At 62.6% G+C, this 26,154-nt stretch overlaps 1 protein-coding gene across 2 annotated transcripts; it reads right to left on the reverse strand.

Moving 5' to 3' along the window:
- Positions 1-25,407, reverse strand: LRRC4B (leucine rich repeat containing 4B). 2 transcript variants are annotated; one of them, XM_055145034.1, is made up of 3 exons: positions 25,125-25,407; positions 15,260-15,591; positions 1-2,295 (listed from the first exon to the last, which is right to left on the reverse strand). In XM_055145034.1, the coding sequence occupies exons 2-3, from the start codon at positions 15,554-15,556 to the stop codon at positions 466-468; spliced, it is 2,127 nt and encodes a 708-aa protein (XP_055001009.1). In that variant the 5' UTR covers positions 15,557-15,591; positions 25,125-25,407; the 3' UTR covers positions 1-465. The 2 variants fall into 2 exon arrangements, with proteins under 2 accessions (XP_055001009.1, XP_055001008.1); XM_055145033.1 differs by lacking the exon at positions 25,125-25,407 and adding an exon at positions 17,299-17,830.
- Positions 25,408-26,154: the final 747 nt, after the last annotated feature.

Raw genomic sequence — 26,154 nt, forward strand, 5'->3', positions numbered from 1 at the left:
TCCTTTCCATGACCAAAAAAAAAAATATTTTTTTACTTTTTCCATGTTTTTTTAAAGTAATTACAGAGCAGGTAGTTGTCGACGCGAACCTCCCTTCAGTATCAAAAGAGTCTGGGGGGGTAGGTGAGGGCTGGGACGGGGCAGCCAGAGGGGGCTCAGTGCCTTGGGCAGGGGCATTGGGGGGGCTTGGCTGTCTCTTGGGGGTGAGGCGGAAGGGGAGGGGGGAGGAACAGGCGTCAAACTGCAAAAAATGAACCGTCAGAGAAGGAGGTGGTTGGGGTGAGGGGTGAGGGTTCCCCTCGACAAAGCTCCTTTCACCCCGGGCTGGCGGGGAGCCCGGAGTGGCATGGGGGTCCTGAGTCCCTGTGTCTGTCCAGGCTGACACCTGGGGACTCTGCCCCAGCGCCCTCGGCCCTGGCAGGCGTTGGGGCGCGCGGGGTGGGACGGGGCAGGCTCCGGGGCCCCTCAGATCTGCGTCTCTTGCACGTTCTCCTTGGAGCCGCTCTTGAAGAGCAAAGGTTCGTGGATGGAGTTGAGGCCCCCTGGGCCCTTGGCCCCGCCGCCGCCCGGGTTGCTGTAGTGCGCCTTGAAGGCGGCCGCCACGTAGTGGTGGTGGTTCAGGTGCTCGCGCTCCAGGGCGGGCAGGGCCAGGTGACTGTCCCCGCCCACACCGGCCCCGCCAGCCGCCGCGGCCGCCGCAGCCACCGACACAGCCGAGGCGGCGGGCAGCTCGTCCTCCACGTTGATGATCTCCACGGTGCGCGTGGGCCCGTGGTGCTTGTGGAGCTGGTGCTGTTTGCGCAGCTTGTAGAAGGCCACGAGCATGACGGCGGCCATGAAGGTGATGGCCACGAAGCAGCCGATGATGATCTTGGTGGTCTTCATTACGTCGTCCAGGTCCTTGAGCGCATTCTCCGTCACGTCCGTGATGGGCACCGTGAACGGCTTCTCGGTGGGCCGGGAGGAGCGCAGGGCCGGCGCCGTGGTGGACGAAGCAGCCGCGCCTGCCGCCTCTCCTGGCCGCCCGCCGCCCCAGGCGCCATCCGTGGTGGGTCCTGGGGGCTCTTTCTCCGTACCCCGTGGCTGCAGAGCCTCCTCTCCTGGCTGCGTCTCCAGTGTCTCCACCGTCACGGTGGTGAAGTAGGTGTAGCCGCCGCTGCCGCCACCACTGGGGCCGCCGGGTCCTCCCCCAGGGCCCCCCGCCCCGCCGGCCACCACGGGGTCGACGGCTGAGACGTTGAGCGTGGCCGAGGCCGTGGTGTTGCCGGCTGAGTTGGTCACCATGCACGTGTACTGGCCCGTGTCCTGCACGGTGACGTTGGTGAAGTTGAGCGTGCCGTCGTGCAGGACAGAGATGCGCACGCGGTAGGAGCCGTGTGTCATGAGGGTGCCGTTGGGGGTCAGCCAGTTGACGGATGTCATGGAGGTGCCCGTGCGGCACTTGAGCTCGGCGGCCATGCCCTCGGTGACATTGAGGTCCGTGGGTGGCTCCACGATGACGGGTGCGTAGCAGGTGAAGTGAGATTGGTCCAGCTCGCCGATGTAGCGGCCCTTGAGGCCAGCGGGCGCGTGGCAGCGGGCACAGCACGTCGTGTTGCTGGGCACCGTCTCCTTGAGCCACCAGCTCAGCCAGAGCACGTCGCAGTTGCAGTGCCAGGGGTTGTGGTTGAGGTGCACGCGCTCGAGGCGGTGCAGGGGCGTGAAGAGGTCGTGGGGCAACGACATCAGGTTGTTGTGGGACAGGTTGAGCTCCTCCAGCGACTTGAGGTCATCGAAGGCGTTGCGCTCGATGGTGGCCACCTGCGCATGCATGAGCCAGAGTTTCCGCAGGCTGCTGAGACCCTGGAAGGAGCCGGGCCGGATGAGGTCCAGCCGGTTGCCCGACAGCTCCAGCTCCTCCAGGCGCACGAGTGCCGTCAGGTTGGGGATGTCCTTGAGGTTGCACATGCCCAGGTTGAGGTAGCGCAGGTTGACCAGGCCCTCGAAGGCCGCCTCCGAGATGTACTCCAGCCGCTTGAGCTCGCCCAGGTCCAGGCGCCGCAGCGAGGGCACGCGGTTGAAGGCGTACGAGGGGATGCTCTCGATGGGGTTGTTGCGAAGCCAGAGCTCCCGCAGCTTGGACAGGTACTCAAAGGCCTGCGTGGGCACCGTGGTCAGCCGGTTGTCGAACAGCTCCAGCGTGTTGAGGCTGGGCAGCCCGTTGAAGGCGCCCACCTCGATCTTGCGCACGAGGTTCTTGCTCAGCTGCAGGATCTCCAGGTGCCGCAGGTGCTTGAAGGTGTCCGTCCGAATCACCTGCGGGCGGGGCGGGGGCTCATCAGTGGGCTGGGCCTGAAGGCCCTTGAGCTTCCGGCCGGTGTGGGGTCACACCCGGCGGTGCTCGGGGCTCATGCCCAGCTCTGTGCTCAGGGCTCACTCCCGGTTCTGTGCTGGGGACCAACTCAGGGTGCACTCCGGCCCTCCTGATTGGGTCACAGGCTCAATCCCGGCTCTGTGCACAGAGCTGACTATCGGCTCTGTGCTCAGGACCGACTCTTGGTTCTGTGCTCAGGGCCCACTCCTGGTTCTGTGCTCAGGGCTGACTCCTGGTTCTGTGCTCAGGGCTCAATCCCGGCTCTGTGCTCAGGGCACACTCCTGGCTCTGTGTTCGGGTATCACTCCTGCCCCTCCACTCGGGGCTCACTCCTGCCCCTCCACTCGGGGCTTACTTCTGGCAGGGCTCAGGGGACCCTATGGGATGCCAGGGATTGAACCTGGGTCGACTGTGTGCAAGACCAGAATCTTAACCCCTTCACTACCTCTCCAGCCCTATTTTTTGGTAGGGGGCCACACCCAGTGGTGCTCTGGACTCCTGAGACTATATAGGGTGCCGGGTATTGAACCTGGGTCAGCCACAGTCAAGGCAAACATTCTCCTTGCACCACCCTCCCCATTTGTAAACATTTTTCCCTTTGGAAGATCTCATGGTAAAACCAGCTCGATTCTTTCATGCAGCCCAACATGGAATGACCCTCCCCACTGCCACCTGTGCCCCCACCCCAGCTTCAGATATCCTTCTAACCCTTGGTGGGGGGGTGCTCCCAGAAGAGACCCCAGAAGTCTCTGTGCAAGGGTCTCACTGGCTGGGCAACGGGAAGGAGCAAAGTCTCTCCCGTGAGAGCAGGACTTGGGCAGGTGACAGGCATCAAAGCAGCTCAGATGTCGGAGCGGAGGGCAGTTACGCCCGCTGGGCAGCTGTTCCAGGCATAGTAAGGGGGGCGGGGGAGAGTGTGCACGTGCATGGGTTACGTGAGGCGTGAATGGTGTGTGTGCATGTCTGTGCATGTGTGTGAAGTCACACATGTTGTGTGTTTGCATGTAGTGTATGCCTGGCATGTGCCTGTGTGTTTGGACGCCTGAGAAGGGGGCAGAGGAAACTTGGGTGATGGAAATGTTCTGAGTTTAGCAGCCTCCCGGACTGTCAGAGATGAACAGCAGAGAGGATGCCAGCGGCCGCCCAGAGCAGCGCTCAGCCCTCCCTTCTCCAGCCACAGTCTTGGGGCAGCACCCTGCGAGAGCCACTCGGAGACAGGCCCATCCGGTCCCCAGTGCTCAGAAACCCAGGGGCCCCCACAACAGATTTGCAGTAGTTTTGGTGCTTGGAACCAGTCGGAAGTCACGGGCACTGACTCTGCGTTGCAGCACTGAGGATGGGACCGGCCCCGACGTGCAGTGTGGGGTCTGTCTGCCGCACCCTGGGGCCCCTGGGAAGCTCCGGAAGCTCAGTTCATCATGAACTAGGTTGCAGCTCTGAGACGGGCCCTGGTGTCCCCGGAGCTCCTGCCTTCCCTGCCCTCTCAATCCAGGCCAGAGCCGCTGGCTTCAGTCAGGCACACAAATTCTTTTTCTCCTTTTGTTTTTGGGCCACACCTAGCAGCACTCAGGGCTTACTCCTGGTTCTGCTCTCGGGTCACTCCTGTCATGTGTGGTGCCAGGGATTGAATGCAGGTTAGCCGCGTGCAAAGCACCTGCCTCATTTGCCGCTGTCTTCAGCCCTGAGAAAATGCTCCTGTAAACAATTAAAATAGAGGTTGGAGTGATGGTCCAGTGGCTAGGTGCTTTGCCTGGCATGTGGCTGACCTGAGTTTAATCCCTATATGGTCCCCTAAGCCTGCCAGGAGTTCCTGAACTCAGAGCCAGGAGTAAGCCCTAAGCACCACCAGGTGTGGCCCAAGAAGAAACAAAAGTTAAATAGGGGCCTGGGAGAAGACTTAGTAGCTCAGTTGTGAAGCTAGGAGTTCAGTCCCTAGCGTGTCCTGCCGAAGTTTAGCACACATGCACACGCAGACACAGTCACACACACACACGCTCTCTTGGTAGTTTCCTCCCTGGGATCTCTGAAACCCACAAGTTATTTCAGATGGCGACAGCCATGCATTTGTGTCTGGGTGGGACATGTGCTATATGTGTATGTGCATGTATGAACGTATGGTGTATATGTGTGTATGCACATGTGTGTGTGAGTGTCTGTATGAGCACCATCTTGGAAGTGTGAGCACTTCCTCAGTACGATGTGTGACAGTCAGAGACCACCAGTGAGCACCGCAGCCAGAATGTTCCAGAACATCATGACCCACATGGCAGTTCCTAGGGAGTACTGCAGCCAAGTGAGTGTGTGTGTGAGTGCGTGTGCGAGTGTGTGTGTGTGTGTGTGTGTGTGTGAGAGAGAGAGAGAGAGAGAGAGAGAGAGCCGTAGTCACAGCCACAATCATATCAAGAAAAAGAAGGAGGGCTGGAGCAATAGCACAGCGGGTAGGGCGTTTGTCTTGCATGCGGTGAACCCGGGTTTGATTCCCAGCATTCTATAGGGTCCCTCGAGCATCGTCAGGAGTGATTCCTGAGTGCAGAGCCAGGAGTCACCCCTGAGCATCGCTGGGTGTGACCCAAAAAGAAAAAAAAAAAGAGAAGGAAGGGAGGGGGGAAAGGAGTTAAAAAAAAAAAGTCAAAGTGGCCTGACAGCCGCTCAGGGGCACGGCCAGCACTACGAGCGCCCCCCAGTGGATGGACTGCCCGGACCTGGGCCACGAGCCACGGGTTGGCCTGGGAGCTGCTGGAGGCAGGCGGACAGCGGCGGGCAGTCTGGGAATAGACTGGTTTAACCCACTGTGGCCCAGAATGCTCCCCCATCCTTATCTCCCTTTTCCAGTTCTGGTTTGGGGGCCACTCCTGGTAGGGCTCGGGGATGGCCCGGTGGCCCCATGCCTGGCCAGCGCCCTTGAGCCCGCGGGCACAGGTCCGCCCTCCTGCCTTCCCGCGCAGTTCCCTTGCTCTCCAGGAATGTACAGCTGAGAAATGTCCCTTCTCCCTGAACCCCGAGAGGGGGCCCCCCACTCCATCCAGAAACCAGCGCCAAGGCGCAGCCTGGTCACACGCCGGCCTCTCCCTGATCTAGAAGGCTCAAAGGAACCTCGGGCCAGGCCCCAGGCTGCAGGTGCTCCCAGGCGGAAGGAAAGAGGGGGGGAAGAGGACATGGACAGGGAAATAAGGGGGGCGGGCCCCGCCAGTCAGAACCCAGCTGGTCGACTGGGAACGGACAATTGGGCTGCGTGGGCCAGCCCCACCCTCTTTTCTCAGACCAGCCCTCTTCCGTGCTGCAGCAGCTGCTGTGCTGTGTGACTGTGGGCCAGTGAGTCAGTGTCTCTGAGCTCGGGGTCCCTGCTAAATGAAATAAGAGAGTGTGTGGCCGTGGCCAGCGAGAATCTGTTTCAAAGGCATCTTCCTCCCAGCTCAGATGTCCAGGTGCCGACCCTCTGTCCCTCTGAGTGTGGCTCGCCCCCGGCAGCAGCAGCCTGACTGACGCCGCCCCCCGCCCCGCCCCCCGCCCCTCCCCCCCAGCTCAGCGAGTCCTGCTCTGCCCTGCCCCTCCTCTAGCGAGTTTCCCACGCACTGTGCTTGGTCGCATCTGCTTCCGGTCTGGGTGACAAGCCTGGGACAAGGTTCCTTCCCCCCACCCCGTCCCCCATGAGCTCAGCTGCAGGGGTGCAGAGTGGAGGGGCCATTGCTGGGCAGCAGCCGCGGTGCTGCTGGGCCTGGTGCAATGCCAGCCCCTGGCCCTGGGCTCAGCCCTCAGCCTCAGGGCGCGGCCCTGCTTGCTGTCTGGCCTGCCTGATGCCGCTTCAGTAGGTTCCCCTGAGAAAGTCTAGAAATCTGGGTTGGTTTGGGGGCCACACTGGGCAGTGCTCAAGACTTACTCCTAGCTCGGTGCTCATCCATGGCGGTGCCAGGGATGGAATCAAGATGCCTGCATCCAAGGCAGATGCCTAAACCCCTGTACCTGGCCCTGTGTTTTCTGGGTTATGTTTATTTATTTATTTTGCTTTTTGGGTCACACCCAGCAATGCTCAGGGGTTACTCCTGGCTTTGCACTCAGGAATTACTCCTGGCAGTGCTTCGGGGACCATACGGGATGCCGGGGATTGAACCCGGGTCGGCCGCGTGCAAGGCAAACGCCCTACCCGCTGTGCTATCGCTCCGGCCCCCTATTTATTTATTTTTTGTCGTTGTTTTCTTTCTTGGATTGGGCTCCATCTAACGATGCTCAGGGTTTACTCCTGGCTCTGTGCTCTGGGGTCACTCCTGGAGGTACTTCGGGAACCATTTTTGGTGCTGGAAATCAAACTCAGGAGGGCCACATGCAAGGCAAGTGCCTCATCCCCTGTCCTACTTCTCTAGCCCTGGTTTCTCTCTCTCTCTTCTCTTGGAGGGTTCCCATAACATTTTTCAAAGATCACGTCAGCCTCTGTCCCCTCCTCTGCAGGTCCGTGGTCATGAAGGGCCTGTGAGGACAGTGCCCAGAGCTTGGGGTCTGATTTCAGTGAGTCCCCAGGGGAACCCAGCCATGGGCGCATCCACTCCTGCACCTTCAATACATGGGGGTTCTGGAAGGACATAGTTCACCCTTAGCCTCACAGCTGCAAAGCCGCAGTCAGGAGTGAGTGGGTTTTTCCTGGATCTAGGCAGCAAGGTGTCCCCACCATACCTGTCCCCTTAACTGAGGTCGGGCTGGGCTGTCCCGGGGCACAGGGCAGCAGGCCCATCCTCAGCCACATGTGACCCATGAGTCAGTACGTTCCTGGGACCCAAGATTCTATCGGGTGACCCCAGTGCGTCAGGCCTCCAGCTGGGCTCGGAGATCCGGCGGAATCCCACAACTCGGCTGCAGCCCTGTCTGCCCCGAGGCTGAGCTCAGGGTGGAGCACGGGAGACCAAACACAGATGGGTGGTGGTATAGACAGATCCTGGGGGCACCCTGGGGGCAGAGAGGGAGGTGAGGGCTCTCCGCTGGCACAGGGTAAGTCCTCCAGGCCAGAGGGTCTAGCGCCCTGTCTGAACTGTGGGCCCCCATTCTTCCAGACCTCACAAATCTTTTATTCAAGACTTAATTGTAGGGACCAGAGCGATGGCACAGCAGGGAGGGCATTTGCCTTGCACGTGGCCCAGCTAGGTTCGGTTCCTGGCACTCCATGGGATCCCGTGAGCCCACATGAATGCAGAGCCAGGAATAAGCTTTGAGCACCCCCGGGTGTGGCCCAAACACAAAAATAGGACAATAAAATTTTAAAATGAAAATTTAACTGTGGTAGGAAAACAACTGGGGGCATTGTTCATCCTAACACCATTCAGATAAATCCTTTGCATTCATTTTGAATGAGATGAACCGGCAGCACAGTGCTTAGTGCGCTCACTGCTGGGAATATTTGCATTACTTTTCTTCTTCTTCTTCTTTTTTTTTTTTTTAACATTTCCAGTGTTAGACTAGGGGGTTTCCTGCACGGGCTGACTCTGGGTGGCCTCTCCACTTCCCTTCCTTCCTGTGCCCTTTGCAAGGAGCACTAGTGACCGGACGAGCTTGGCAAGCTGGGGACCAGCGGGAACAGTCTCCACCCCCCTCCCACGTCTTGGTCACGCAGGCTCCCTGCAATGGCCTTTCCCCACAGAGCCCCCAGCAGCTTGCCCCGAGGGCTGCTCACCCCTTTCTGTGGTGTCCACCCCAGACCTGTCCCGTGCACCTGCTCCAGCCCCTCTGCGGAGCGAACTGGGCAGCATCCTGGGTGCTGAGCCTGAAGGTGGCTCTCCGCAGGGGTGGACACGTGCCCCATAGCCTGTGTCTTGGGGCTGGAGCGATAGCACAGCAGGTAGGACGTTTGCCTTGCACGCGGCCGAACCAGGTTCGATCCCCAGCATCCCATATGGTCCCCCGAGCACTGCCAGGAGTAATTCCTGAGTGCAGAGCCAGGAGTAACCCCTGAGCATTGCTGGGTGTGAACCAAAAAGCAAAAGAAAAAAGACAGTAGCCTGCATCTTGGATAGAGCCTGGCACCCAGGGGTGCTCATGAACAGAGCTGGGGATAGGGGAGTGCACAGCAGGCTGAGTGCAGGCCCTGCATGCAGGAGGCAGGTGTTCAATGCATGTGACGCTGGCACCACTGTGAGGAGCACTGAGCCAGGAGTCACCATGAGCACCGATCATGAGCACTTATCTTAGAGTAACACTGAACATGAGACAGGAGTGACCCTAAGTTCTGATCATGAGCACTAATCTGGGAGTAACAATGAGCACTAGACAAGTGCATCTCTGGGTGTGGCCTAAAAACAAACAGAAAAAATAGGATTATGCCCCAAAGAGGGACCTCAGGGTCTCAGCTAGCAAGAGCCCCTGAGGCTGTAGCTTGAGGGTCAGAGCATAAAGCGGAACCCTAAGGTAGAACCAGCAGGAAGTCTTTCCTGCTCGTGGATGTGGGGTGCTGTGCTGCTGGAGTCTGTGCCCCGAGTCTTGAGTCTGGGATGGTCGGTACAGGAAGTCCCCCAGCCGCAGGGCGGGCTGGGGCGGGAAGGATTGGGGGAACGGGGGGGGGTCTCTGTCACCCTTCCTATTCTGGTCACCTGGGGACAAATGTCGCCCCCGGCTGAGGCCACCAGGCTGCGCATCATTGCTGAGGTCCAGGGGTCCCCTAGGTGTGGTTTTGTGCTTAGGGGTGAATCCAGCAGGCTCAGGGGGCGCGATGCTGCGGGGGTCGGACCTGTGTCGGCCACGTGCAGGGCTGGAGCTGACCCCTGTGCTCGCTTTCCGGCCAGGGTCCTCCTAGTCCAGGAGCGCACAGGGGCCTGCTCTGTTGCTAGTGGGTGGCCGAGGGCACTGGCCTGCAGAGACAGCAGGTGTGAAGGTGGGGGATGGTGGAGGGGCTGGAAGCCACCCGCTTCATGAACCCCGTCCCACCAGGCTCTCTGGCCCTGTCTGCCAGGGCTCCACCCTCACCCTACCCCCAAAGCAATGGATTGGAAATGCACCTTCATCTCCAGCCTGCGAAGATTCTCTGTCAAAAATGGGGACAGGAGCTGGCCAGAGAGATAGGACAGCAGGGAGGGCGCCGGCCTTGCATCCTGCCAATCCGGGTTCAATCCCCGGCTCCCCATAATGAGCCCACAGGAGTGAGCGCTGAGCACGGAGCCAGCAGTGAGCCCTGAGTGCAGAGCTGGGAGTGGGTCCTGAGCATCTCTGGATCTGGCCCCAGACCAATAGTTAATAATGAAATGAATCAATCAAATCAAACAGCCCCATGAGAGCCCTGAATCAGAAACAGCTGAAGTGCAGGGGCCGGAACGGGGGCCCGGGACACCCACAGCCTCTACCTTGACAAGCAGGACAGAGACGCGGGGGCGGGGGGCTTGGGCGTGTCCTGGGAGTGACAGTAGGGTTGTCTATGGAGGGGCGCCTGCCCACCCCGCTGTCTGCCTGACACCTGGGGGCCCCTGCACATGTCCTCTGGGAAGTGGCCAAGGATGGGCCTGTCACACAAGGGGGAAATTGAGGCCTGGGAGCTCCTTGGTTCGGGGGACCCCGAGGGTGGAGGAGGGGAGTTGCAGTGGGAGCCAGGAGTGCGGGGTCCCCTGCTGCTCAGCTGGCCAGTCGCCAGAGGTAGTACCCTGTGCCCCGGCCCCTCCTTAGCCACCCCCCCACCTTCTTTCCTGACGGACCATCCAGCCCAAACCTCTATCTTCTTCCTGGGGCTCAGCCACCCGGAAAACCCTACACATGTCACTGAGAAGCATTTCTGCTGTTTGTCCTGGGACTCCGATGGGGGTTCTCTGCACGCAAGGCCCCTCCCCGCTCCAAGATGCCCAGGTCACATGGGAGGTGCACGCCCTTGGGAGGCGGGGAGCACCACACATTTGAGTTTCTTATCCCTTCCCCGAGCCAGGGGCACCAGTCCCAGACTAGCTCCTCTGTTGTTTCTTTGGTTTCTAGAATGTTCCACCCTTCGTAGGAAGTCTGATTGGTCCTGATTAAGGGACTGTGAGGGACATTTCCAGACGAGCAGCCCCACGATGTTACCACTTCTGTTTGCTGCTTTTTGATTTGTTTTGTCTTGCAGGGGCGGGGGGGGGGGGTTGGAGTTATAGCACAGTGGGAAGGGTGTTTGCCTTGCACAAAGCTGACCCATGTTCGATTCCTCCGTCCCTCTTGGAGAGCCTGGCAAGCTACCGAGAGTATCCCGCCCGCCCGGCAGAGCCTAGCAAGCTCCCTGTGGTGTATTCGATATGCCAAAAATAGTAACGAGTCTCACAATGGATACGTTACTGGTGCCCGATCAAGCAAACCGATGAGCAACGGGATGACTGTGACTGTGACTGACTGTTTTCTTGGGGACACCCCTGGCTGTGCTCTGGGCTCACTCCTGCCTCTGTGCCCGGAGATCACTCCTGGCAGGGCTGGTGGGCCTGCAGCCCTGGTCCTGTCTCTGGCCTCCCACTGGCTCTGAGGAAGGAGTCTGGTCTCCACCGGGGCCTGAGCACCGCGGCACTTGCTCTGCAAGTGTGGGCTCCCAGATTCAGCCCACGTTCCCCAAAACAGTGAAGATGTGTGCCCACGAATGCCTGGCCTGCTGCGGGGACCCTGCCCTGCTTGGCACCAAGTATTTCCACTGGCTTCCGGAAGCAGGAGAACAGTGCACATGCCCCACTCGTCCTCAGCTGCCCTTCCCCAAAACTAGGGAAGCCCCGCTGGGGATTTCCTGGGAGGATGCAGAGGCTCCTGAGGATGGAAGCACCCTGCCTTGTCCACCACCTTGTTAGTTTTGTTTTGAGGCCACACCTGAAGATGTTCAGGGCTTACAGCTGGCTCTGCTCTCAGGAATTACTCCTGGCGGTGCTCATAGGACCCTAGGGGATGCCGGGGATTGAACCTGGGTTGGCTGAAAGGCAAATGCCCTTCCCGCTGTACTATTACTCCAGCCCCCGTCCACTGCCTTTGTATACATGCCTGCCCGTGAGCAGGTGGCCTCGAGGACCAGAGCCTCCCCGAATCTGGGTAATTTATTAGTCTGCTGCACGCATGCCCTCTGACCCCCACTGCTGGTGCCTATCCAAAGCTCTCATCGCCCACTCTCTCCACAATGAGTCCCTGAGGAAGAGTTGTGGCAGCCTGGAGACCTCGGGGGTTGCTCTGCTGACTCGGAGGAGGGGGAGGGGTGATGCCACAAGGAGATGCCAGACCACAGCATAAAACCAGCAGACGCAAACACAAAAGCACACAAGACACAGTCACAGATGCATGTACACACTCAGGAACACAGTGCATACACATGCGGGCACACGTGAACACACATGCATACACTGGCACACATGGACATGTAATCACAGACGCACGTGCACACATATGCAGACACACATGCACAGACACAGGCATGCACAGATATACAGGCACAGTCATGAATGCACATAACACGTACACAGTGCACACACATGTACGCGTGTGAATACATGCAGACACGCACACACCTATGCATCTGTGCACACAGCCACACTCAGATGCACAACACATGTGCACAAAGACAGGTGCGTATACACATATGCGCGCGCACGCACACACGTGCACGCCCAGTGAGTGGAAACAAAGAAAGGGCTGCGGACACTGCGCCGCTGATGCTGACAGCCACAGCACAGCAGGCAGGAAGCTCCCAGGATGACGGCGGGACAGACAGATGGACACTTGGTCGGGGGGAGTACAGGGAGCAAGGATGAGCAGCGGGGAGATGAGCGGCCCAGAGAGGCGGTGCAGCTGTCGGCCCGCCTGATCTGCAGGGAGGCCCCCCGAGGGACGGTGACAGCCAGCCTGGCCTGAGTGGCAGCGGGACGCACGCCTGGGCGTGCACAGGCGACCGCCGCGGTGTCTGCTGTGGGTTCCCAGCCCTTTGCCAGGAAGGGCAATCAAGTCGCCACTCCTGCTTCCCGCGGCTGCTGCATGTGACTCGGACCCTCCTCACTGGTGTCCCCACATTCCTACGCGGTCTGTCTGCACCCCATTGTGCTGCAGGCTGGCAAAGGGCAGCTCGGAGCCACAGGACTCTGCTGGGCTGACAGATGTCCCCTTTCTCCCCTACACACCCCTGGCAGGCGCCCCCGAGTGGCCTCACACTTGTGTCTGCTAAGCCGTGGTGTGTGCCCGGATGGCTCTGGGTGCTGGGCACAGCAGGCAGTGGAGGGCACAGTCCAGGCAGGAGCCAGGTGACCAGAAAGTGACCACTGGGGAGGCCAGGGGAGGCAACTGCCCTGAGCTCAGATTTCTCCACGGCCCTCTGCTGTGGGCGCAGGGCAGGTGCACGTGTGCCAGCATGAGTGTATGTACGTGTGCACTGCATGGATATGTGGTGCCTGTCAGAGAAGTTTCCATCCTGTGAGGGAGGACCTCAGCCCCTGACAGCAAGTCACCAGGGTCCTCTCTGGGCACTGCTTCTCCATCTTCCCCGCACGCTGCAATCTGCCCTGGGCCGGCACCCCAAGCTGCAGAGAAGGGCACTGAGGTCGTGTGCCTGTCCCCCAGAGAGCAGCAGGGGAGCCCACCGGGGGCATCAGCATCATAGCCACGCTGGCCACACCGCCACGCTGGCCACACTGCCACGCCGGCTACACTGCCATGCTAGCTACATCGCCACATAGGCCGCACTGCGATGTCAGCCACACCAGCCACGCCGGCCACACCAGCCATGCTGGCCACATTGCCATGCCAACCACATTGCCACGCCGGCCACGTTGGCCATGCTGGCCACTGCAGCCCCACTCCCACACCACGCCGGCCACTCCAACCCTATCCCCTCACGGCCACACTGGTGAGACTGGCCATGATGGCCTCACTGGTGCCAACCTAGCTGGAAACTGTGTGCTCGACTGCCCATCATGGGCAGGGCAGACACCACCCTCAGGCCTCGCTGGGTGCTGCCCTGAAGCCTCCACACAGGGACGCTTCCAAGCCTTTTCTAAATTAATTTGCATTCGTTCTGCAATAAATAATTTAAAAATACACGTACTCGGGCACAGCAAAGCGCCAGCAAAGCTCCGACACTGATGTAAACAGTCGTTATTTATATCGCGCGGGACGGGCGGCTTTCTCAGTTGGGGGACGTGGATCATGAAAAAGTTCCAAGTATTTTTAAGCGCTTCCTCTCACGTGCCAGGCCAGGCTCTCCTCTCTGCGGGGGTCTGGATGAGGGCCCATTCCCCCGAGCACGCCCCGGCAGCTGCGCAGGGCCCTGGGGTAGAGAGCCCAGGGCAGTAAGGAGTCAGGGCCTTGTCCACAGACCATAGGGTCCTACAGGAGTGGCCGTGCACGGCCCCCAGATGGCGGTCCCAGGTGCCCAGAGACAGCAGATTAGGGGATCTGAGTGCAGGGGCCACTCGGACTGAAACCCTGCAGGAAGGGACTGAGGTCTTCATAGCAGCAGAGACCAGAGTGGCCTGTGGGGTCCATCATGGCCCCCTGTGGCCTCCCACACAGCCCAACCACACCCCCACGGCCCTCAGCGGCGGCCCCAGGGGCCCCTAAACCGAAACAGCCCGAGTCCACAGAAGCCGCGTCTGCATCCCTAACACTCCACCAACTGGGTGGGCTTTGCCTCTGTCCCCATAGCCACGGCCCCCAGGGGGCTCCCACCTCCCACCTCCGCTCCAAATGTCACCTGTTCCCCCCTGCCCCCTCCCTGTGCCTGCATCGGGCGCCTCTCTTGCACCCCAGGTTCTCGTGGACTTTTGTCCCTCCACGGGGACATGCTGACCCACGAGCAGGGATGTCTCTGGGGGAGTGTCAGGCAAGGGGAGGCGGGGCTGGAAGGTGTCACCCAGCAGCCCAGCGCAGGTGCAAGTCTGTCCCCTGACACCTGAGACAGACTCCAGCCAGCAGGGCGGGGCACGTGGGGACTGCTGGCTTGGTGGGCCCTGTCATGTGTGTATGTCACAAACTGTCATACACGTATTCTGTCACACACACAGCCACTCTCTGTCATATTCACACATTCAGTCACACTGTCACACATGCTCACACACACAGTGTCACGCTGTCACAAAGTCTCACACACGCTGCCACACACCCGTGCCAGCCCGCAAGGCACACAGACCCCTGAAGAGCACCTGGGGGTCTCCTGCCCTCTCGGCACTCATGTCTCTGAGGGGTTCCAAGCATGGGGCATCTCAGGAGGGGGTTCTGGGGGGCCTGGGAGTCCTGGGGTGAGGCACCCCTAGCTGCAGAGTCCCCGCCCATGCTAGAGCATTTCTCCCATTTAAGAGGCAGGGCAGGGTCCCCTGAGGGGGCCTCCCCAGGACTCCTGGAGGATGGACTGACGGACAGCAGGAGGCGGTGCTACCTCGGAAGCAGCATGCAGGGTTGGCCCGAACTGCAGACTCACCCCCATTACATGCAGATCGAGGCCCTGTCTTTTTTCTTTCTTTTTGGGTCAGACCCAGCAATGCTCAGGGGTTCCTGCTCTGCACTCAGGAGTTACTCCTGACAGTGCTTGGGGGACCATATCGGATGCTGGGGATTGAACCCAGGCCCGCCACGTGCAAGGCAAACACCCTGACTGCTGTACTATCCTTCCAGCCCCAAGAGACCCGAAGTCTTAAGCAGTTCCAATCTTCCTGCCCATGGCAGCCACCCCAGGTCCTCACATGGTAAGGGGGCTGGTCTGGACCATCCCACACCTGGGGTGCTCTGCTCTTTTGACCCGCAGGGGGCTGTAGCAGGGGTGGGACGCCCCCAGAGGCCAGCTCTCACTCAGCCACGACCGGCCACCGCACCCCGCCCACGAGGCACCCCACAGCTGGGGCAACACCAGCCAGTGCCTACCCAGAAACCCGCTGGCCCTGCCACCCCCAGGCCCCAGGGAGAAACTGAGGCTCCAGGCCAAGGGGGCGATCCCCGCAGCGGCCGAGCCCCAGCCCGTGCACTCACCTGGATGCCGTTCTCCTGCAGGTTCAGGTAGCGCGTGTTGACGGGGATGCTGGCGGGCACCTCGGCCAGCTCCCGGCGCGTGCAGATCACCCGGCTCGCCTGGTTGCTGCACGAGCAGGCGGCGGGGCAGGAGGTGGCGGGCGGGGCGCCCCCGGCGGCGGCGGCGCTCAGGGCCACGCCGCCCCCGCCGGCGCCCAGGGGCGGGGAGAAGAGCCACAGGAAGAGCAGCGCCCCGCGGGGCCACGACATCCTACCGGGCGGCCGCGGGGGGCGCGGGGAGCCGCGGGCGCGCGCCATCCTCAATGTTCATGCTCCGCGCGGGCGGCGGGGGGCTGCGGAGAGAGGACACGCGTGAGGGCCGCGGGCGGTGAGGGTGGGCCCTCGGGCTCTCGGTTCAGAGCCGAAATCGGTTCTGGGGCCATAGAGGCCTAGTCCAGGAGATGAAGGCGCTGTGGCCTTGGTGGACCCGGTTTCTGTCCCCAGCTCTAGCGGAGGGATCCCGGAGCACGCCCCACCCCCCAGTAAATGAAAACAAGTTGAAATAAAACCACAAAACTTAGTTCTAGAGCTGCAGAGATGGAACCGAGGGGAAGGCGATTGCCTGGCTCAGCCGACCTTTCCATCCCCGGCTCCCCAGAGGGTCGCCTGAGCAGAGGCAGGAGTCAGACCCAAACCCAAAGCCAAATGAACAGATGCTCAATTCTCTGCATGATTTCCAAAAGGGTGGTAAGAGGTAGGGACAGTGGAGGGAACAGAGAAGGGGCACAGGCCAAGGCACTGCCACATGGTCCACTCTTAGTTCCCTGGGGAATCCCAACCTCAGAGAGCGGCTGAGGGGCTGGGGTGGGGATGGGGGACACTCAGGGCTCCTGAAGGAGAAGCTATGGTGCCAGTCTCCCCGCAGAGAGGGCTGAGGAGGAGTCCCAGGGGACAGCGGGGCTGGGGGTGTCACCACCTGTTATAGCTGCCAGGGGTGGACAAGGCACCACAGGCTTGGTCAGGAGCAGACAGGGTAGGTTTAGCGCTGGGACCAGTCCCGGCCCACCCCCCTTTTCCCTCCCGCTGCATTTCCAAAAGGTCTGGACTGCTAAGCCAGCGGGTAGGGTGGGGGAACCATGAACACCTCACTAGGTCCTGGCCCTGTCGCCTGCCTGGTGATGGGGGCCTTGCTGGAAGCGCCCAGTTTGCAGAGGACACAGGCGCGGGGCAGAGGGACAGCTTGGCCATGGGCTGGGCATCCCTGCAGCTTCCACATAGCTTCTGGAGAGTACAGACACCCTCAAACAGGCAACTCGAGGCCCTTCACCAAAGACAGGGTGGACTGGACAGACACCCCTACACAGCCCAGGACACACCCTCAGGGGGCACAACCAGCCATGCCCAGCACACTCACATGCATGCACATCCACACACATTCACACATGGCACACACACTTAAGCACACATTCACACATGTATGAGCGCATACACATGAACACACGCACACATTCCTGCACATGCACACACTCATGCGCGTGCACATGCACACACGAGCACCAGCACGTACACTCGAGCACACATTTGCACGCGCGCACACACATGCCCCCCACGGGCACGCACACACACACGCACGCACACACGCGCACGCGCCTTCCCTCCCACTGCAGCTTCCCGGGGCTTTTCAGCTCATATGGAGAAAAATGCGTCTGCGCATGTCCGTGCACCAATGCCTGTGCGAGACAGAGACCCACAGAGGGACGAGATGGAGGGACAAAGGGACAGAGACAGTGGGACAGAGACGGGGTGCGGGGAGGGTACCCGGAGAGCGCGCCCGTCAGGGGTGGGGGCGGACGCGCCTTTCCACCCACGCATCCCATATTTTCTGAGCGTAGGGGCTGGCACAGCCCAGCAGGGTTGGTGGGGGCGCTGGACCCTGAGATGGGCTGCCCCAGAATCAATGGCAGAGCCTGAAGCACCCCCTGCACCGCCGTTTCCCCAGCCCCGCGGCACCCCAGTGCAGCCCGCCCTCGCGCCCTTGCCCCCCATAGCGCGACACTCACCCCGGTGGCTCCGCTTCCTTTGGGCCTCCCCCTGAGCTCCCGGCCCCCCTTCCACATTCCGCCTGCCGGGCTAGGGGGCTCCGCGGCCCCGGGGCTCCAGGGCGGCCCGCGGAGGTGGCACTGGGGGGGGCGCAGGGCCTCGTTGGTCTCCCCGCGCCCCCCCCCTCGCCTGTCGCCCTTCCCACCCCCGGGGGGGCCGAGGAGAGACCAATGCGACAGTCTCCTCCCCTCGGACGGAGGGGGGGCTTCCCTCCTACCCCCGCCCCCGCCTCTCCCCGCCTCCCCGGCCCGGGGGTCTCTCTCCCGGGGCCCGGCCAGTGGGGGTTGTCAGCGCCTCCTCCGTGGGCGCACCGCCTCACGGCCTCCCCGCCCTCAGGGGCGCCGCGTGCCCCCTCTCCTTCTCCCCCATCTCGTCCTTGCTGGGCCGCGCCCGCCCCCAGGTCCGCACAGTCCGTCCGTCTGTCCCTCAGTCCGCTTGCTCTGTCTGTCCCGGTCCGGTCCGCCCGCCCCGGCTCTCCCGATTACAATTTCTAGTCACACGGCGGTGCGGAGCCGCGGCGCTCCCTCCTCCCTCCTCCCACCTCTCTCCTCCCTCCGCCCTCCGCCGCCCGCGCCTCCCCCTCCCTCCTTTAATCAAAGGCTCCGTTATCTAATTAACCCATTGGTTGGTGCTGGGCAGCGCGAGGGGGCGGGCCTGCACCGTGCCCAGCCAGGCCTCGTGGCCGGCGTTGCCTCTGGGGCAGCTGAGCTTGGCTCCACCTGTCCCGCGGAACCCTGGTCCTAGGCAGGGCTTAAAGCTGTCCCCCCAAGGTACCACCCCCCCCCACCGATGCCAGGCACCCAAGCCTGTCCACACCGGGTCAGTTTTCATTTGTGCCCTCACAAAGCCCATTGCCCACCCCCTTCTCCTGGCACTTTGGCCAGGCCCCATCTGGAAACCCATGAGGGTGGGCGGGCACCCCCCTCCATCCCACACAGCCTGTCCCTTTTGTGGGCAGGGTTGGCTAGCACCCACATACACACACACTTATACATGTGCACACACATGCATACACACGCAGACACGCACATACACGCACACACAGTACACATGCACACACACTCATATACCCCAACCTAGTCCCTTTGTGGCTCAGACCATGGTGAGGTCCACAGGCCTAGCTGGGTCTGCGACCCCTCAGTCACCCTCCCTAGGGACTCTGAGATACATCGGCTCTCAGGACCGGGGGGGACTTCACGGCCCTGCACCCACGACTGGGGGAACCCCGCAGAGGCACACCCCCACCACCGCCTCCTGCCCACTCTGCCGCTCATGTTACTCTCACTCTCTTGCTCTCTCTTGCGTGTTCTCTTGCTTTCTCTCGAGCTCTCTCTTGCTCTCACTCTCTCGTTCTCTCTCCCCACTGGCTGGGACTGGTGAATCATTCTCAGACCCCTGCCTGGGTCCCGACCCCCATACGCTCCCAGAGACCCCCATAGTCCCCCCTCAGGCCTTGCTCTGCCACGTCTGGGCTTTGTCTTTCCAGAAGCCTGCCCCTTTGCCAGCCTTTCGGTGGCCCACACACTCAGGGGCAGGGAAGGGAAGTGGGTGCTCTGGTGAGCCCTCACTGGCCCCCAGGGACAGGGAAGAACCAGGCAGTGGCCTCAGTGTTGTCTGGCACCTGTGTCACACTTCTGTTGACACATTCACATGCCACTACTCAGACCAGACCCTGGCAGGGCTGCAGGTCTCAGCCCACCCTGGGCCCACCCCTCTGGGCTGCTTGGCCGGGGGCAGCCGCGCACCCCACCCCCACCGTGCAGCTGCTTCTGCCACACTGGCCCCAGGGCTGTGCCCAGATGCACATCTGGCTCCATCAAACGCTCAGGCCTCTGGAGATTGGCCCACACTCGCGCGCGCGCACACGCTCACACACACAAAGCATTCATATACACACACTCAGCACACAGGCACACACACACAAACACCCACGGACACACACATGCACCTGGCGTGCAGCTCAGTCCTGGTGGCCGCTATGTGCCTGGGAAATGGTGCCTGACAGAGGTGATGGCCCCATGCTGCTCTTCTCCAATATCACGAACCTTGTCCCACGGCAGAAGTGCCCACCTATCCCGGCACGAAGCCGGCTCCGCTATTGCTCGGCGCTGAGGGGGCCACCATGCCGGAGGAGGAACCCTGAGCTGAGCTGGGCTGGGCGGCCAGGCGGCACCCACCCCTTCCTCCCCACGCTGGCCCTGTGGGTCAGGATGTGGCAGAGAGAGCATGAGGGGCCCTGGGGGACAGGGTGGAGGATCGGGACCAGAGCTTGGGTGGGATACAGCAGGGCCTCCAGGGCTAGACCCAGGGAGCGGCCTGCAGACCCTCTCTCTGGGTAGTGGTGGTGTGGGGGGTAAGAAGGGCAGGTCTGAGGCAGGACTTCCGGCTGTGCTGGGCAGGGAGGAGATGGAGTTTTAACCTGAGAGTGACCGTCCCCAGGCTCGAAGAACCTGAGAAGCCTGGGAGGGTCCCCAGCTGCTGAGGAGTCGCCCAGCCTGGCTTGGGCTGCCCGGGGTGGCCTAGAGCCAGTGGGGAGCAGAGGGTGTTCCTGTCTCTCTGACCCCCAGAAAGAGCACCCCCTGGTCATTCAGTCTTTCATGGACTAAGTTCCCAAGGGTCCTTCCCTGTCCCCCGCCTCCCCAGCCCACAGATTAGGGTCCCCTACACCATCTCTGCCCCTTGATTCAGTGAACCCCAGTTAGTTACCTGGCAACCAAGACCCTATCTTGTTTCCAGGCTAAGTCAGGCAGGGTTTGTGTGCTTTCTGCAGGCTCCCCCAAGCTGTCAGGACCCCCCTCCCCCCCGCGGGGCTAGAGGACCACAAACACTTGCCTAGATTTCAGGGCCTGGTACTCTACAGTGGGTCAGCAGAGCTTGTGGGAGTTCTGGGCAGGCCGGGGGGTCCAGGGAAGGGGATGTTAGACGTGAGACTAAGGGGGCTGGACAGTCCAGTGGAAAAGGCACTAACTCTGGACACAATATGCCCTATTTCCACCCCAGGCACCCCAGAGGGACCCCCCCCACCCCAACCCCTGCCAGGCGTGGCCCCTGGGCTCAGAGTCAGGAAGAAGCTCCGAACACCACCAATTGTGGTCCCAACTGCCCCTATAATTAAAAAGCCGAGACTTAGGAGCAGGGGTGAGGGCTGGCGGGAGTGAGCAAGCCGTGCACACAGCAGGAGGATGGGCGGCCTCTTGAGTCAGAGACCCCTGGGGGGGCGGGGGGGGCATCAGGATGGAGGGAGGAGAGAGGCGCTGGAGGAGCTAGAGAGCAGCCAGGCAGCAGGGTCTCGGGGAAGCAGCAGAGGCCCCCCACCCCGGCACCCCACAGTCATTGTCCTCCCAGACCCTGCCCAGGGACTCCCTCTGGGGACAGAGGACACAGGCTATGGGCGGGGACGGGAGCCTGCTGGGGGCACTCCCACCATCCTGCTCCCCATTTCTTGAGCTGGAGGGGAAGTGAGAGGAAGGGAAGAGGGCAGGACGGGGGCCCCAACTCTTTCTCAGGTGTCCGTAGAAGGGCAGGGCTCTCCCTTCCCTGGGGGTATGGATTCGAGGGTCCCCAAAGGAGCTCCTTGCCATGTTGCTTTTCGAGACAAGGACCCCCTTCTCCACTGCACACAGGGGCATGTGCGCCGGAGGGACCAGGCAAGGCTCAGTCTGCTCCTCTGCAAAGTGGGTCCCCTCCTGGGCTGGTGTTTGGACATCGCCAGAACTCAGTCCTTGCCCCTCAGCCTCCCGGAGCCCCCGCCACCCCCGGCAAGGCTGGTGTGCAGAGGGGGCACCTGGGGGGGGCATGCCGGGTGCAGATGTGATGGAAACACTGGTTGTATTTTGTTGTTTTGTTTGGGGCCACACCTGGTGGCCTCAGTGCTTATCCTGGGGGCGTGGGGGACCCTAAGTGGTGCTCTGGTGGGCCCTGTTCCAGGCAAGCCCCAGTCCCATCTCGTCTTTCCAGCCTGACAGGGAAATTTAAAGCTCATGTTTGGCTTCCTGGGGGCGGGGGGAGAAGAAGAATTTCCCCTTTAGGGACTCAGCCCCGCCGCCACCTGCAAACCCCTAACTCTGACTGAACCCAAATGCTTCTTGGCCAGGAAGTGGGGCGCACGCACACTCACCGGAGGGTCTCCGCTGCTCCCCTCCGGTGCCCTGGGGGAAAGACCCTCTGTGCTGTGCTGGGGGCTCCAGGGCATGCGAAGGAGACGCCCGCCTGTCTCTCAGGGCCTGCCTCACTTTAGGGGCCTTTATGGAGCTATGGCACAGCGGGAGGGCGCTGACCTAGCACCCGGGTTCAAGTCCCCTCACCACATATGGTCCCCCAAGCCCACCAGGAGTGAGCCCTGAGCACCACCAGTGTGCCCCTTCCCCCCCCCCCCCCGCCCCACAAATAATAAAGATGCTTCCTAAGAGCCTGTTGTGATCATCAAATTACAGGGACAATCAGGGACCTGAATTCCCCCAGACTCAGTTTCCCCACCTTGGGGCGACTCAAGGCCACTGCCTTGGGTCTCACACCCCAGCCCAGCCGCCTCTAGCCCCCATGGCCTTGTCTAAGGACCTCAAGCTCCCCATGGGGCCCCCAAAGGGAGTGGAAGAAGTAGAGCCGGGAGCATGCGGCCCCCAGCATGGCAGGTGTGAGTGCTGATGACCCATGTGGCAGAGCAGCTGCCCTGTCTGACCTGACCACACAGGGACCCGCCCACATGCTCCCCCGGGTGGAGATGGGAGCCCCTTTGGCTTCCTGCCTCCCCCAGCACCTCCTGCCCCCCACCCTCCTGGGCTCCCTCTGCCCCCCAAGACAGCAGCTTCTGTGGGTTTCCAGGCAACGGGTGGGAGGTCCTGCTGTTCGCCTCGCTCTCTTGGTACCCCCTTTCTGTAAGCGCGCTTCCACTCTCCAGACCAGGAGGGACGGAGGGGGGCTCGGGTGCAGCCAGGGCTCTCCACCCCCCGGGCCGGCTGGGGTGGGGGCTGATGCTGAGACACACACTGACCTCCCCCCTCCAGGCGACACCCAGGCTCCCACAGTGGCGCTGAGGCCCAGGTCCCCCAGGACCTGTGTATACCAGATGAACTTCCAGTGTTCACCTGCGTGGCCACCCCCCACAACTGCCATAGGACACATGGGGACCAAACGGGGCAACCACAGTCAGCCTGCTGCAACACAGCCACTTCCTGCACCGCTGGCTTGGAGGAGAGGGCCTGGTCCCAAGGCGGCAATAAAAAGAGAGGCGATAAGGAGCACTGGAGGGGGAGCACTCCCAGAAGCCCAAGCAAGCTGGCTGCAAGTGAGGCCGGGAGCTCAGGCTCCCACCCACCCCATCATTACCGCAGGGCATGAGGGAATCAAAGGGAGTCAGTCAGAGCCCTTTGGGAAGGAGATCAAAGGAGGAAGTGTGGCCGGCGCCAGGGCAGCAGGGCAGACACTGAGGGGGAGAGAGGCAGGAGAGGCTGGACGCTACAGGGACTGGCTTCCTGAGAGCCCGGGCACTGGGGCTCTGGGAGCGGCCCCTGACCTGTAACATCCACTCCACTCAGGGCCCCCGAGTTCCCACTGGATTTTGCAAACGCTCATCAGAGTGAGCCTGGTGCGCAGCCGCGGCCCCGTGGCCAGATGGATTTGTATGTGAAATCACTAAGTTTTAAAAAAAAAAAGTTGGCAGCAAACGAAATAGTCTCAAAGCACTGGAGGTGGTCACAGCCAGGAAGAAAGGCTGCAGGGAAGGGGGTCGGCACAGGGCAGAAGTGAGGGAGAGGGGAGACATTGAAAGGGGAGGCTGGCACCCCCCAAGCAAGACTGGCAGTCCCACCTCCCTCCGTGGCCCCCAGCTCTACCCTCAGAGCTGTGGGGACCCCCCCCCCGGCGCCCAGTTCTCTCTAGTGCTGCTAGGTGGGCCGCTACTTGGGACCAGGGCATCAGGTGGCAGGGGAGCATGAGGTCACCTCTCCTTGCAGCCCCCCAAAACATCTGCAAGCAGGTGTGCCTGAGTGCATGAGGCTGGGAGTTGGGGGACTGCTCAGGCCCTGTGCCCCTGGGACCCCCACCAGGGATGGCCCGTACCTCATACCACATGGGAGCCTCAGCCCTGCCCCCTCAGATGAGGTGAGCTCCTTGCCTGATCCTCTCTACAGCTCCCCGTCCCTGTCCCTTCTTTCTCGGTGTGCTTAGAGACTGGGGGGCAGGGGGAGAGGCACCCCGAGAAGGGAGGGAGGAGCAGGATGGGGGTGGGGCTCGGGGAGGCAGGACGGGGCACAGAAGGCGCCCCAGGAAGAAGGTGGCGCTGGCCCCCGCGGAGCTGCTGGGGCCTTGGGGTTGTATTTTTCCTCTGGGGGGCTAGGACGCTGCCGGGCCGAGCGAGAGGGAAGCTGCTGGCGGCCCACAGCTGCTGCTGGAGCCCAGTTCCTGTCTGGCGGCTGCGCGGGGACTGGAGATGTGAGGCGCATAGCAATGGGGCGCTGCGGAGGCTCCACTGCAGCGCCCAGCTGGGGAGGGGGCAGGGAGGGGCTGAGGGGCAGCCCCGAGGCAGGCTCCCCCCTCCCCTGCCGGGCGGGCTCTCCCCGGGGGATTTCCCCACCCTAGAGAGAAAGTCGGAGAGGCCCTCGCTGGGTCCGCGGGGTGTAGGGTTTGGAGCCAGGTGGGTGGGGGTGGGGAAGGAGCGGTCAGGATGGGAGTGGCCCACAGGACATGGGCAAGGGGCCATGCGCGGCCCCAGAGAGGCTGGCCTGGGACCCCTAGGCAGGAGAGGGGCAGTCCCTGGCAGTGGGGGACAAGAGGAGGGGAGGGACCCCCCATCCACTTAGATCCTGGGCCTCAAAGGGGACCGGGAGGCAGCTGGCCGGAGGGGGGTCTGGGAGTAGGGGGTCACAGGGCCGAGAAGGCAGGAACAGGGGTCCCTGGGAAAGATGGGCCCAGGAGAAAGATCTCCAAGGGGGCGATGGGCATCCAGAGCAGAGGGGCGAGAAAAAAGGGGTGCACAGACCAACATGGTAGGTAGTGGGGGAGGCTAAAGTTGGGGGCTTCCAGAAAAGGTCGAGAGAGGGACATAGAGAGGAGGATCGCACGGAGGGAGGGAAGTTAGGTCGGCAGGCAGGGTGCCCTGGGGTGCCGAGGGCGCTGGAGGATAGCAGGGGGTCCGGGCACAGCCGCGAGGTCCCGGCTGGTAGGGCCGGAGGATGTGGGGAGGGGGACAAGGGCACTCCACGGCAAGGTCTGGGGGAGCCCAGGGGGAGGCTGGAGACTGAGGAGGGGGCTGGGTCGCTCCCCACTCACCCCCTGCGCCTTTCCCATTCTCACTTCCCAAACTCCCCGGTTCTCCCCGGTTGCCAAGGCAACCGCTCCTGCCAGGCGCGGTCACCAAGGAAACCCCGAGCCCGCCTCTCCCCCTCCCCACCGCCGCCGTGCCCCCCCACCCGGCAGCCGCGGTGTGGACGGTGGGAGGGGCACGAGGGGCACCGAGAACGGGGGGGGCAGCCGACGCCCCCTGCTACCCCCCCATCCAAGCCGACATCCTTAACCCCACAGTGGATACGCTGCCCGGCGGCCACCCCCGACGTTCCCCCCAGCCGGTGCCTGGCGGCGGCGGCGACCCCCCCCATGCACAACTCTCTGGGCCCCCCCAGACCCCCCTCGCCGCCGCCTCCACCCGCCGCTGCTCTCCGCCAGGCCCCGCCCACTGTCCTCTGCCGCCGCCCCCCCATCCCCGAGGAGGCCTGGACCGCGGCCCCCTAATTAGACAACGTCCCCCACGACCCCCGCCGGCCCGCGCGGCGCCCCCGGGCCGGGTACTCACCGCGAGGCTCAGGGCTCCTTCCGGGGGCAGCATGCCCGGCCGGGGGGGAGGGCCCCCCCAGAGAGACGCGGGGATGTGGGGTGCGAGGCCCGCTGCAGGGAGGCGCGGGGGGCGGGGCTGCGCCGGCCCGGGGTCCCTGGCGGTGGTCCCCGCGCGCCCCGCGACGGCTGGGGAGGGGGCTCGGCGGCGGCGGCGGCGGCGAGGTGGGGGTCCTCTGAGCCTCGGCGCCGCCCGCCGCCCGCCAGCCTCCGCCTGCTGCCGCCCCTGCTCCCTTTCCTCTTGCCTGCCTTCCTTCCAGCCCGCCCGCCCGCCTGCCTCCCTGCGCGGGCCGCCGGCGGGCGCCGCGCTCCCCCCACCCCACCCCCCCAGGCCCCGGCCCCGGCCCCGGCCCCCCGCCTCGGACGGTGCGGCAGGCAGCGACCGAGAGCAGCCGAGAGCGGCAGCGACGCGAGCAGAATACTGATGATGGAGGGAGCAGCAGGGGGAGGGGAGGGGAGCGGAGGGAGGGTGCAGGGGTGGGAGGGAGAGAGAAGGAGAAGCAGGGAAGGTCGGAGGCCGGCGCGCAGGGGAGAGGAGGGGGAGAGGGGAAGAAGGGGAGAGGGCGACGGGCACTGGGGACTCCGCGGACCCGCGTTGGTGGGAGAAGCGGGTAGGGCAGAAGCTGGACGGATGTGAGGGCCGAGAGGTGCAGGGAACCCACGTGCCGAGATAGGAAGGAGCAGGGGTTGGCAGGGCTGGGTCGTGAGGGCAGGCAGCAGTGGGAGGGAGAGGGCATAAGAGAAGGAAGAAGGGGCTGGAGGGAGGCTGACACGGAGGAAGGGGAGGACGAGGAGTGGGAGAGAGTGAAGGGGTGAGGAAGGGGAGGACGAGGAGTGGGAGAGAGTGAGTGGGGGGAGAGATGCAGGAAAGGCAGGGGGAAGGCTGGTGAGGCACAGTAGCCCAGGGAGTGGGGGGTGTTGGTGCAGGGGTGCCCTGTGCGCCCACTCCCCCCCAAGGAGAAAGTGCCTCGCTGCTTGCCTGCACCCCAGGC

Source organism: Sorex araneus, chromosome 8, assembly GCF_027595985.1.
Source record: "Sorex araneus isolate mSorAra2 chromosome 8, mSorAra2.pri, whole genome shotgun sequence".
NCBI lineage: Eukaryota > Metazoa > Chordata > Mammalia > Eulipotyphla > Soricidae > Sorex > Sorex araneus.

Excerpts from the sequence above, each read along its gene's own strand:
- LRRC4B (XM_055145034.1), bottom strand. The coding sequence starts at position 15,556 with ATGGCGCGCGCCCGCGGCTCCCCGCGCCCCCCGCGGCCGCCCGGTAGG. Across the intron at positions 2,296-15,259 it reads TGCAGGAGAACGGCATCCAG|GTGATTCGGACGGACACCTT; the intron begins GTGAGTGCACGG and ends CCCCGCCCGCAG.